This window comes from Aotus nancymaae, unplaced genomic scaffold (assembly GCF_030222135.1).
Source record: "Aotus nancymaae isolate 86718 unplaced genomic scaffold, 86718_ANA_hifiasm-v0.15.2.pri h1tg000040l, whole genome shotgun sequence".
In the NCBI taxonomy this organism is placed as follows: Eukaryota; Metazoa; Chordata; class Mammalia; order Primates; family Aotidae; genus Aotus; species Aotus nancymaae.
This window is the reverse complement of record NW_026988454.1, coordinates 120,891,248-120,904,503: the sequence shown is the minus strand read 5'-3', so window position 1 is coordinate 120,904,503 and position 13,256 is coordinate 120,891,248. Positions and strand designations below refer to the sequence as shown.

At 40.8% G+C, this 13,256-nt stretch overlaps 2 protein-coding genes across 11 annotated transcripts in view; one reads left to right on the top strand and one right to left on the bottom strand.

Annotated features, from left to right (window-relative positions):
* Nucleotides 1-5,472, top strand: part of LOC105714599 (adenylate cyclase type 10-like) — a 44,848-nt gene extending 39,376 nt beyond the window's left edge. For 7 of the 10 annotated variants that reach the window (XM_012448587.2, XM_012448588.3, XM_064361066.1 and 4 more), the window contains 7 exons: nucleotides 1,891-2,095; nucleotides 2,185-2,281; nucleotides 2,764-2,882; nucleotides 3,168-3,285; nucleotides 3,702-3,900; nucleotides 4,428-4,636; nucleotides 5,154-5,472. In XM_012448587.2, the coding sequence (XP_012304010.2) occupies nucleotides 1,891-2,095; nucleotides 2,185-2,281; nucleotides 2,764-2,882; nucleotides 3,168-3,285; nucleotides 3,702-3,900; nucleotides 4,428-4,619 (930 nt within the window). In that variant the 3' untranslated portion in view covers nucleotides 4,620-4,636; nucleotides 5,154-5,472. Of the gene's footprint in view, nucleotides 1-1,890; nucleotides 2,115-2,184; nucleotides 2,282-2,763; nucleotides 2,883-3,167; nucleotides 3,286-3,701; nucleotides 3,901-4,427; nucleotides 4,637-5,153 lie in introns of those variants that run through there. The other 3 variants (XM_064361067.1, XM_012448596.3, XM_012448597.3) reach the window with 3 other exon arrangements.
* A 227-nt stretch (nucleotides 5,473-5,699) lies between these two features.
* On the bottom strand, nucleotides 5,700-8,320 carry LOC105714602 (splicing factor 3A subunit 2-like). The gene is given in 3 exon segments (XM_064360437.1): nucleotides 5,700-6,185; nucleotides 6,187-6,771; nucleotides 6,773-8,320. Coding segments are annotated over 3 exon segments (1,347 nt in total). The 5' UTR covers nucleotides 7,049-8,320.
* Between the last annotated feature and the right edge of the window lie 4,936 nt (nucleotides 8,321-13,256).

Genomic DNA, 13,256 nt, shown 5'->3' with positions numbered 1-13,256 from the left:
AACACTGATCATGTGTTAAAGTGAGGTTTCTTAATTTGCAGTTTATAGATGGGTTTCCAGGTATGAGATTATCTGTGAACTCTCTGAACTGAATGCAGAATTTTATGTGTATCTTCAAAAGAACCTTTAGGGGCTGGGAGGAGGAAGAAAAGGGGTCATAGCTTTCATCAGATTCTCAAAGAAGCCTGTGATCTAAAAAGATTTGAAACTGCTGATTTAGGAAAAAACAAAAGAAAATGTGTCTTCCTAATTTTAGTGTCTTATCTTTCTGTCTTATCCACATATGCAACAGCGAACTATTTGGCAAACACCTATTATATGCCAGGCACTGATCTTGACTCCAGGGAAATGTAATAAGTAATATTAACAGCATGTTGGGTGATAATCAACGCAGTGGAAAAAATTAAGTGGAGACAAGGGGATATGGGATTCTGTGAGGTGAGGGATGGGGTATAGTTTTGAACAAGGTGGTCAGAGAAAGCTTTACTGAGCAGGTGACATGAGTAAATATCTGAAGGAGGCAAGAAAGCCAGGCTGTCTGGGAGTAGAGTATTCAGGCAGAAGGCACAGTAAATGCCCAAGGCATACCCTCTGTGTTTGAAGGACAGTGTGACTGGAGGGGAGGAAGAGGAAGCGAGTGAACCAAGAGATGAGGTCAGAAGGACTGGGAAGGGGTGGGATGGCACATGGTGCAGACCTTAGATAGGCCACTGTAGGAGTTTTGGCTTTTACTCTGAAAGAGATGGGAAGCCATTAATGGGTTGTGAGAAGAGGAGTGACAGGATCTACTTATATTTTAATAAGATCATTCTGCCTACTGTGTTGAAAGTATCCTGAAGGGGACAAGGAAGGAAGCAGGGAGACCAGTTAGGAGGCTATTGCAGTAATACAAGCAAGAGATGGTGGTGGCTTGGATTATTGTGGTAGGAAAATAAGTTGAGGGTGGTCTTTTGTCAGAATAGAGCCAACAGGATTCACTCATGGATCAGTTCTGGGATGTGAAGGAAAGAGTCAAGGATAATCCCAAAAGTTGTTAGTTGAACTTATAGAGGGATAGAGATGCTCTTAATTGGGATAGGGGAGTCTACAGGAAGAACAGATTTGGAGAAAGATTTGGGAGCTAGGCTTTGGACATGTTTTATTCTAGATGCCTATTAGACATCCAGGTGGAGATGAGTCTGGTTAATACGAGTCCAGGTGAATACACAAGTCGGGTTCATGAGAGAGGTCTGAGCTGGAAATAGACATATGGGAACCATCAGTGTGCAAATACTATTTAAAGCCATAGGACTGGGTGAGAACACCAAGGGAATGAGTATAGAAAAGAAAAAAGGTCCAAGGACTTTGTTAACAGCTCCAGTATTAAAAGGTCAGAGTGGTGAGGAGAAACCAGCAAAAGAAATTGAGAATAAGTTGCCAGGGAGACAAGGAAAACCAAGAGAGCATGACATCCTGGAAAGCTAGGAAAGAGTGTTCCAAGAAGAGAGCACTAACTATGTCAAATGTGCATGTAGTTATATAGAAATCTAGGCAGCAGCCCTGAAGAGCTCTACAGAGCAAATATCAGAGGTCTTAAATTAGAGAAGACAAAGAAGTAGTTTAATCATTGTTTTATAGGGGAAAGTCATGGATTGGAGAGGAAAAGCAGAAGCATGTAGAGAAACTGGTTTGTTTAAAGACAGGCAGTGAGAATGATTCAGTTAGAACTGCATGGGTGAGAAGGATCATATTTTTCCAGCTGGGTTGGAGGCAAGTGGTAGGGATACCAGGAGTTCAGACTGAGTGAGCAGCAAGGCACTATAATAGGCTCTTACAGAGGAAAGGAACAAAATGGAAATGTCATGTGAATGTACAAGGGGAATATTTTGCCCTGTGTTTGTTTTCCTGCAGGTTGTCTCTACCTATGTGGACCTCTCTCAGTTCTCCCAGACCATGGGCAACAAGGAGAAGTGGCTGCACTATGAGCAAATGGCCATTCAAAAAAGCAGTTTATGTTGGTTCTCCAGGGAGGGATTGTTGGCCACAGCTCAGCTCGTGCAGGCCCTTGCCTACACCAAGCTGTGCCTTGGCCATCTCGACTTCTCCATCAAGCTGGGTAATGGGACTTAGAGCTGGTGAGTCTAGGGCTTTTAGACAGTACATGTTCACAGCTAGACCTCACACAGTGCTCTTGAACCTCCTCAGGTTTTCAAGCTCGTGAGATATGCAGATACCTCAAGAAACCAACTCTGGAGAATCTGGTCCTCTCAGTTCTCTTCAGATCTGCATTTCTGAAGAAGAAGTATTAAGATCATTTTCTGTCATTTGTATTTGTTTTCTAAGAGGGGTGTGTATATTTTCCCAGAGAAGTTTGGAATGGAGAGGGAGATGCTGTTCTATTTCCACACCTGGGGATACTTTCCCTTGGCCACTGCAGAAGCATTATCTTAAGTGTGAAAGAGTCAGGAGTGGAAATGCAGTCAGAGCTGCTATATATTCCTCAATACTTGGGGCTCATGGACAAATTTTCTTCAAAAAAAAAAATTCTGCAGGGTGATAGAAAACTGCAGCAGCTCAAAACCCTGGAAATTGCCTCAGAGGCAAATTCCCACCTCCTTTGCCTAAAGATGGGTCTGATCCCAGGCACAGATGTTCTCTATATAAATAGAGCTGTGAAGAGGAGATCTAGGGGATGTTAAGCTACTTTTAGGGTTTAAGACCCCTTCCTTTCCTACCCATCCTCCTTACTCCCTAGCTGGTCCCAGTGGCTCTGTCTCTTGGCAGATTTGGTCTGTGTGTCCATGTACTGGAGAGTCAGTGGGCACTCATTTCCCAGGGTTATGATGTCCTTGGCCTGGCCTGCTTTTATTCTGCTTGCTTAGATCTGCTGCTCTACGGAAAAGGTAAATCTTGCACAGGTCTCTGCTGTACTCCTGAGGGATTCAGACCTCAGATAGGGCTCTAGGTTTGGAATACAGGCAGTCATGAACCTGTCCCGCAGTCATGAACCTGTCCCTCAGGCATGGCCGCTGCCTCTGACCTCTGGCTCCTTAAAGTCTGGGAACCATGCTGTGATTCAGGGGTGTCTGCCTTTGGGGTCTTGTTTCCTTCCCAGTATTACACACCTTCTCTACCCTAGTTCCTACACTGACAATATCTGCTAGCCTGGTTACCTTCTGTGTTCACAGGATTGCTGTGTCGGCCCTTTAGTGAATGTCTGCATTTCTTTCAAATCTATGAGCACAGCTGTGTTCTAATCTCTCAGAGCAACGTCATGCTGGGAGTCCACTCCTCCCTCGCCATGTGGTAATGTCTTACTCAAGGGCTGTGGCAAAAGATAGACATTTAGGTCATTTAAGCTATCTCTCCCCACCAGGCAGGACTGTTGAACATCTCTAACCAACTTTTAAAGCCCATGTACCTCCCATTCCCTCCTATCTTATTAGAAGGGCTCTTGTCCTTTAACAGGCTTTGGCCTATAGGTCAAGGGTTAAGTTTAGGTTTACATTTAAGTGCCAGAGTAACTCATAACAATGCTGAATATAACTGGTCTCCTTTTAAGTTTCCTTGTATGTGAGTTAATAGCCTTGGTCACTTTCTAGCATCACTGCACTTCTGACTGTCCAGGTGGTCTTAGAGCCTTAAAGAAGTGACAATTTTAAGCAAAAGCCGTGGTTGGTAAGCAGTGGATATTGCTGAGAGCTGTTACTCTTTTCCTCCAGGTTTGCCCAGGAGTCACAATGGGACCTCTTTGAGCACTATTTCTCTAAGGCTTGCCAGTTGGTGAAAAGCACCAATGCCTCACTATTTGGTGCTCATGGCTTTGTCCGATTCCTAGAGTGCCATGTGCTAATATTACAGAAGATGCCAGAGGGTATCTTCATGCATATTCCCCTAGAGCTTCGCAGCCAAACCCTCGAGGTACCTGTTTCTCAGCTTCCCTTCAACTAACACCTAACTCACTTAGTTTTACCCTATGATGCTCTTTCTGCCACCTGAATCTCTTCCTTCCTTTCCCTTTTACTGGCTCTGACTCCCTTTACTCTGAATCCTTTGTTTCTCCACAGAGAAAGTTTCCACCTACCTTATGTATCCTTCCAGATATTATTGCATCTGGGTCTGGACTGTGTTTCTTAACTTTCCACCTTTGCCAGCTACTACCCAGAATCATTAAAATATTAACATTTAGCCCTGCTCAGTGAACCTATACTCATTCAGTCTATAATTTGACACATCTACCTATAGCCCTTCTGAGTCTAGAACACATTCCAGTTCCTCTGTATCCCCAAATCAGTTTTCCAGGCCCACTTTGCCATCAGTAACTCCTCCCTGTTCCCCTAGTCATGAGTGAATATGTTGAATGAGGACCTTTGTAAGTTCTGATGAAGTGGCATGTTAGGGGAATGAAGCACTAATCCCAGAGCTAATGTACCTTCTTTTCCTTTCAGTACTTTAAAGAGTTCTTCTCTCGATGTGTGACCTGCCCTGTCTATCACCAGTGGGTATCTGAGCTTAAGGCCTCTGTAATGAGATGTGAAAAGAGAGAATTCATGTCCCTGACTAACAGCATCAGGCCTTTTGATACCTGCTTCACCAGGATTTGGATAAAAGGAGACTTTCTGGAGGAAGATAACTCTTAGAAATTTAGGAATACAGAGTAAGCATTTCTTCCTGGAACCCTTTTGTGAGAGATATAAAGACAGTCTCAGATCAAGCAGTCAAAGGCTGCACCTCTGAAGTAAAAAGGGATACACAGATATAAGGAGTTAGTCCTTGCTCTAGAGGTAAGTATAGTCCTCTTCCTAGTGCTAGACCCTGCCTGGACAAACAGGAATACCTTACTGTTATTAAACAGCAATGTCTTCAGCTTCTCTCAGCCCTTTGTTTCAGCATTGATAACCCTTAGGCATAGACAGTTCTTTGCTCTTAGCCAAAGCAATTGGGTTGTTTCCTTGTAGTAACTGGATGGTCATTAAGGAGAGAAAAAGGTCTTAGAAGTCACGGTATAATGTCTATGAAGGTGAATGATAAGATTAGGCAAGAAAAGGAAAGGAAAGAATTTATTTCCTTTCCTCAGAGGCCTGCAAATCTCCTTTCCCAGGGCTGCTAGTTAAATTTGTTATTGCTGAGGACATTCTTTGTATTTGTGACATTCTTTATGTTCCTTCTTTCAGGATTTGACAGAGTGGCTGATGTCAAGGAGAGAAGGATGCAAAAGAAACTCAAGGTGTATGTGTTAAAACAAAAAAAAACAATAATCTGAAGGGACCATGATTCTTTTATTGTATATAACATAAGGAAATGCCCCAAATTCTCCTTTTAAAGCTATAGGATACATATTAAGTATCCTAGCCTTTACAGTTACTGCTATCTATATCTTTATCAAAATAAAAGCCTATGTTCCTAATGGGAACTCCAGTCCCGTTAGCAGTCACTTCCCATTTCCCCTTCCCTCAATCTTTGTTAACCACTAATATAATTTCTGACTTTAAAGATTGGCCTATTCTGGACATTTCATTTAAATGGAATTATAATATATGGGCTTTTCTTTCAGTTAGCTTAATGTTTTCAAGGTTCATTTATGGTGTAGGATTACTTTTTTTTTTTTTGGCAGAGGGGGGAGGCCGTTTAATGAGCCGGGACAGTACAAAAGAGCAGCCTTCCCTCCATGGGAAAGGCAGGAGCACCTGGGCCAGGCTTGCTGGGAAGGGAGCAGCTTCTCAGTTGGTTGGGGGAGGGGGAGGTATGTTCCCTGGGCCTTCGGAAGGGAGTGGGGGCCTCAGCATTGGGGGCGTGGGAGCTGGGGGATGTACCCCAGGATTTGAGGAGTGAACTCCAGGAGGCTGAGGGTGGACCCCAGGAGCTGACGGATGGACCCCGGGAGGTTGGGGGTGGACCCCTGGGGCCTGAGGGTGCATCCCTGGGGCTGCTGGGTGCACCCCTGGGGCCTGGGGGTGAACTGCTGATGGGGGAGGGTGGATCCCCGGGGCTGGTGGGTGGACTCCGGGGGCTGGTGGGTGAACCCTGTGGGCTGGTGGGTGAACCCCAGGGGCTGGAGGGTGGACTCCAGGAGCTGGGGGGTGGACCCCAGAGGTTGGTGGGTGGACCACAGGGGCTGGGGGATGGACGCCAGGAGCTGGGGGATGGACCCCAGGAGCTGGGGGATGGACCCCAGATGTGGGGGGGTGCACCACTGGGGCCGGAGGGGTGGACTCCTGGAGCTGGCGGGGGCAACTGGGGTGGTCCTGGGGGCCCTGAGGGCTTAGGCCCCGTGGGGTGCATGGGTGGCAGAGGCAGGCCTCCTGGTGGGGGTGGCGGCAAAGACTCCGGCAGTGGTGGCCGAGGGGGCAGACCGTTCATCAGCGGGGGTGGAGGCCGCTTCGCCCCAGGGGGCCCGGCGGGGAGGGTGGGTGGAGCCGGGGGCTTCTCCATCTTAAAGTGGAACTGGAGAAAGAACTGCTTGGTCTCCCGGTTCCAGTGCGTCCAGAACTTGCCCTCTGCCTTATCGATCTCTCTGCTCGGCACCTTGAAGGCGATGGTCTCGTAGGGCTCGACGGCCATCAGCAGGTACTGCCAGCGCCGGTCCGGGGGCTCGATCCGCTGCTCGTAGGCAGACATGAAGCGGTGGTGTGGCATGATGCCCTCGGCGACCTCAGGGTAGTCGATCTGGAAGAGGAGGCTCTGCTGGCCCATCTCCGAGTCCCTCTCCTTGGTCACTTTGTAGCCCGGGCGGCCGATCTTCACAAACTTCTTCACCTCCACCTTGACCTTCTCAGGTGCGGTCTGGGGGGGGAGCCCCCTTGGCCTCCTTGGCCGCTCGCCGGGCCAGGTTGGTCTGGTGCTTCTTCCCCTGGGTATGTGCCAGGTAGCTCCCCTCGTTGTGAAGCTTCAGGCAGAGCTTGCATTCATAGGAGCCCAGGTGGTTTTTCATGAAATATGGGTCCTTCTTGATATCGATGGTCTCCCGGGCCAGCTGCCGGAGGCGCTCCCTGCGGTCACGGTTGCTCTCGGAGGAGGAGGCCACGCCCCCGCTCCCAGTCTTGCGCCCAGGGCGATGCTGGAGGTCCATGGTGAGGGCCTCCGGGCTTCAGCAGACTGGGAGACACCAGAGCCCAAGGCCGTGCTATCACCACCTTGATCCGCCACCGGTGTAGGGTTACTTTTTATGGCCAGGTAACATTCCATTGTACCACCTTGTGGCACATGATGCCACGTTTTGTTTATCTGTTCATCAGTTGGTGGACATTTAGGTTGTTTCCAGTTTTTAACTATTGTTATAAATAATGCTATGATAAACATTCATGTACAAGTTTTTGTGTGAACATAGGCTTTCAGTTCTTTTGAGTATATACCTATCTGGGCATTCCCAGGAATTGTCAGGTCATACAGAAATTCTGTGTGAACTTTTTGAGGAACTGTCAAACCTATTCACCAACGCCACTGTACCATTTTACGTTTTCACCAGCAATGATTGAGGCTTCCAATTTTCCACAGCCTAGCCAACATTTATAGCTATTCCAGTGGATGTGAGGTGGTATCTTATGATTTTGATTGCATTTCCTTAGTAACTAATGAAGTTGAGCATCTTTTCATGAGCCTACTGGACACTAGTATGTCTTCTTGGAGAATGTCTATTCAAATTATATGCCCATTTTTTAATTGGGGTTTTGCCTTTCATTGCTGAGTTTTACAAGTTTTAAAAATATATTCTGCATGCTAGATCCTTATTGGATTTGATTTGCAAATATTTTCTCCAATTCTGTGAGTTGTCGTTCCACTTTCATGATGGAATCATTTTGCAACACAAAAGTTTTTTAGTTTTGATGAAGTCAATGTATCTATGTTTTTCTTTGGATCCTTGCGCTTTAAGTGTCATATCTAAGAAACTATCAGCTAATCTGAGGTCACAAAGATTTACTCATGTTTTCTTCTAGGAGAGAAAAATTGACTTTTTTTGTTTTAGCTTTTACATGTAGGTCTTTGATTTATTTTGAGGTAATTTTTGTATATCATGTGAGGTCATGTTACAAAATCATGCTTTTGCATGTGGCTATTCAGTTGTCCTAGCAACATTTGTTTTTTTAAAAAAATATTCTTTCACTCATTTATTGTCAACATTTGTTTTTTTAAAAAAATATTCTTTCACTCATTTATTGTCTTGATACCCTTGTTGAAAATCAGTTGATCTTAAATGAATGGGTTTATTTCTGGCCTCTCTATTTATACTACTGGTCTGTGTGTCTATCCTTATGCCAGTACCATACGGTCTTAATCACTGCAGCTTTATAGTAAGTTTTACAATTAGGAAGTATAAATCCTTCAACTTTACTCTTCTTTTGCAAGATTTTTTTTTTTTTTTTTTTTTTTTTGCTATTCTGGGTCCTTTACATTTACATAGGAATTTTGGGATTAGCTCATCGATTTCTGCCAAAAGGACAACTGTAATTTTGATAGGGATTTTATCAAATCTATACATTAATTTGGGAAGAATTGCCGTCTTAACAATACTAAGTCCTCTGATCCATGAAACTCTGATATCTTTTCCATATATTTAGGTCTTCTTTAATTTCTTTCAATAATGTTTTGTCATTTTAATGTATAAATATTATACTTCTTTTGTTACATTTGTACCTAAATATCATATTCTTCTTGGTACTATTATAAATGGAATTGTTTTCTAAATTTCATTTTTGGATTGTTCATTGCAAGTATACATAAAAATGAAACTGATTCTGTGTATATTTATTTTTCTTTTTTTCTCAGACAAGTTAGAGAATGTGTATTGATTTTGCATCCTGAAACTTTGCTGAACTTACTAGCTCTAGGTTTTTTTGTAGATTTCTTAAGATTTTACATATGCAAGATCATGTCATCTGAAAATAGATGGTTTTCTTTCTTTCTAATCTGGAATCCTTTTATTTCTTTTCTTTTGCCTAATTTCTCTTTCTTAGAACCTTTAGTACAATGTTGAATAAACGTGGCTAAGAGTGAATATTCCAGTCTTGTTCCCAATCTTGCAGGGGAAACTTTCAGTCTTTCACCTTTAAGTGTGTTGTATGCTTTTGATAGATGCCCTTTATCATCTTGAGGAAATTCCCTTCTATTCCTAGTTTGTTAAATATTTTTGACATGATATGGTGTCAGATTTTGTCAAATGCTTTTTCTGCATCTGTTGAGGTGACCATGTGGTTTTTGTCCTTTGTTCTATTAATATGATATAACATCATATTGACTGATTTTTGTGTGTGAAATCAATTCTGCATTCCTGGGATAAATCCCACTTTTTCATGGTGTATAATACTTTCTATTTGTCACTATATTCTATTTGCTAGTATTTTGTTGAAGATGTTTAGATTCCATTGATAAAGGATGTTGCTTTGTAGTGTTTTGTTTTCTTGTGATTTCTTTTTCCGGTTTTTGGATTAAGGTAATACTGGCCTCGTAGAATGAGTTCGGAAGAATTCCCTTCTCATTTATTTTCTGCAAGAGTTTGTAAAGGGTAGGTTTTAAAATTCTTTAAATATTTGTTAGCATTCACCAGTGAAGCCATCTGGGCCTGTGCTTCTCATGAGTTTTTTGATTACTAATTTAACCTCTCTACTTGTTATAGATCTTTTCAGATGTTTATGTCTACTTGAGTCAGTTTCAGTAATTCGTGTCTTTCTAGGAATTTGTTCATTTCACCTAGGTTATCTTAATTTGTTGATATATAATTGCTCATAGTATTCCTCTATAACCCATTTTTATTTCTTAACGTCAGTAGTTCTCCCTCCAGTTTCATTCTTTATTTTAGTCATTTGAGTCCTTTTTTTTTTCTTGCTAGTCTAGCTAAAGGTTTATAAATTTTGTTGGTCTTTTCAAAGAACCAACTCTTGGTTTTGTTGATATTTCTCTCTTATTTTTCTATTCTCTATTTCATTTCATTCATATCTGTTGTACTTTTTGTTATTTTCTTCCTTCTGTTTGCTTTGAGTTTAACTTGCTCTTCTGTCTAGTTGTTTCAGGTAAAAGATTAGGTTGCTGATTTGAGATCATCTTCTTTAATGTAGGTTATTAAAGCTGTAAGTTTCATTCTAAGCACTGATTTTTCTGCATCCCGTAAGTTTTGGTATGTTATATTTATATTTTTATTTATCTCAAAGTGTTTCTAATTTCCCTTGTGATTTCTTCTTTAACACAGCTGTCATTTAGACATATGTTGTTTAATTTCTACATATTTATAAATTTTCAAAATTTACCTCTGTTATTAATTTCTAATTTTATTCCATTATGGTAAGAGAACATACTTTGTATAATTTCAATCCTTTTAAATTTATGGATACTTGTGTATGGTCTAACATATAGACCATATATTAGACCATAATATATGTAGAATACACATTCCTCTCATGTGTACATGCAGCATTCTCTAGGATATTCTAGGATATTAGAGAAGGCTGCATGTACACATGAGAGGAATGTGTATTCTACTGCTGTTAGGTGGAGTGTTTTATAAATGCCTGTTAGGTCTAGTTGATTTACAGAGTATTTCATGTCTACTGTTTCCTCACTGATTTTCTGTCTACTTGTTCTGTCCATCATTGAAAGTGAGATATTAAAGTCTCCAACTATTACTGTTTAATTTTCTATTTCTTTCTTTAATTCTGTCCATTTTTGCCTTGCATATTTTGAAACCCTATAGTTAGATGCATATATATTTATAATTGTTGTATCTTCTTGATGGATTAACCTTCTTATCATTATAAGATGTCCTTTTTGTCTCTAGTAACAATTTTAGTCTTAACTCTATTTTGTCTGATATTCATATAGTCATTTCAGCTCTCTTTAGCTAGTTTCATGGTGTATGTTTTTACATTCTTTCACTTTCAATCTAAATTTTTTTCTATCTAAATTTTTTTTCAATCTAAATTTTTTCTCCTATAGGCAACATTTAGTTGGATCATGTGTTTTTAATCCATTCTGCTAATTTCTGTCTTTTAATTGGAATGTTTAATTCATTTACATTTAATGTAATTACTATAAAGTTAGATTTATGCCTGCCATTTTATTTGTTTTCTATTTGTCTTATGTCTTTTTTCCTCTCTTTATCAACTACCCTTCTGTTGTGTTAAATAGATAATGTTAACTTTAGATTTATAGTTAGTACTCTGTGAAGTTCTCTTTTAAATGAGATAGACAGGGAGAAAGACAGTTTTCTTCAGTAAACATTCCTTGTATTGATACAAGCCTTTGGTTAATTTCCAGATTTTTTTTGAGACAGCATCTTGCTCTGTCACCCAGGCTGGCGTGCAGTGGCATGATCTTGGCTCACTGCAACTTCCACTGCCTGGGTTCAAGCAATTCTGCTTCAGCCTCCTGAATAGCTGGGACTACAGGCATGCACCACCACACCCGGCTAATTTTTGTGTTTTTGGTAGAGATGGGGTATCACCATATTTGCCAGGCCGGTCTCAAACTCCTGACCTCAGGTGATCCATCTGCCCCAGCCTCCCAAAGTGCTGGGATTACAGGTGTGAGCCACCATACCCAGCCTTCTTGTTGCTTTTTGGAGGAGAGAATTTTCAAAGGTTCTTACTCTACCATGTATCAGTTTTAATGTATGAGTTCTTTTATGGCTTCTGAGTTTGGTGTCATTCTTTAAAGGGCTTTTTTCTCTCTAAAATTATTTTAACTATTCCTCAACAGTCTTTGAACTATCTTTTAGGTCAACTTTATCAAAATAGTATTTGCATATAGGAAAATGGACCCATCTAAGTGATAGGTTTTGACAAATACATATATCTCTGTAATCACTAGCACAATCATGATAGAGAACATTTCAACCAAAAAAGTTGTTTCACTTCCCTTTTTCATCATTCCCATTTCATCAGTACTCCCAGCTTCAGTACAAAATACTCTCATTATTTTTTTAATTGTCTTTATTTCTCCTTTGTCATTTCTTATTTCACTCTTCTTAAGTAGCCTAACAGTGTCTCTTTAATTTCATTTTATTTTAAAGAATTCGTTCTTTTATGTATTAGTTATATCATTTTTCTCTTTTAAAATTAACTATTTGAGTAAGATGCTTAATTGTTAAAGAGTGTGAATTTTCCTCTGAGCACATCTTTAACTGAATTCTAAAGGTTCTGATATGAGGAGGTCATCTCACCATGTTGCCTGCATTTGCCTTACTTTATATTGAATATGTTTCTTATTATAAAATTTAGAATGGCAGTATTTTCATCTTAGAAGTTACTTTTACAACTATGACTTTGGTTGGTATTCACAGGCTTCCTACCATGATCAATGATGGAATTTTTATATTTCCTCTTCCCTACCACTCAATTGATTATGTTACTTTTCTTAGTATTTTCCTTTGTACTCAAAAGTAAAAATGTACTGTCATATTCTAAAAAGTTCTAAATATATTCAGACCATGGTGAGTTTTTCCAGAGGGTTCTTTTTATTCTCTATTCTGCCCTTTTTTCTGCCACTTCCCCTTTCTGGCAGTCCCTCATCATTAGCTGATTGGTGGACAAATTGGAGCCCAGGGCACACCACTTGTTCTTTCTCCTGAGGTGCGTTGGTCAAGCTTAGGACCCCTCCAGATGGTGAAAACCTCTTTATGCCTAGCTGTTTGTGATTCTAACAAGACTGGGTTACTGAGCATTTTAGCACAATGTGGGCAAATACATACATCCCTCAGTATCTGTGGGGGATTAGTTCTAAAACCCCCTGTGGATACCAAAATCCATGGATGCTCAAGTCCCTTATATAAAATGGTGTAGTATTTGCATATAACCACACATCTCATACACTTTAAATCATCTCTACATTAAAATACCTAATACATTATAAATGTTATATAAATAGTTGTTATACTGTATTGTGTAGGGAATGACAAGGAAAAAAGTCTGAACATGTTAAATGCAGACATAACCATTTTTTTCTAATATTTAAAGAAATATTTAATCTAATATTTAAAGAAATATCTAATATTTTTCTAATATTTTTGATCCACATTTGCTTAAATCTGTGAATGCAGAACCCATGAGTATGGAGGGATTACTGTATTTTCAAATAGAACAGTTTCAGCAGAAGAAATTCTGGCAAGTCCTTAGAGGTTCTTTCACCCTAGCCTGGACCGGCTTTCATTTATACTTGACCATGGCCATACCCTTACCATTCCCTTTTCCCTCCCCTCAGTTCATTTCTCCACTGGGCCCTTCTCAGGCTCCAGAGTTTAGACCAAAGGAAACAGTCTACCAGATGGCCACCTAGTTAAGAGACAGCCAGCT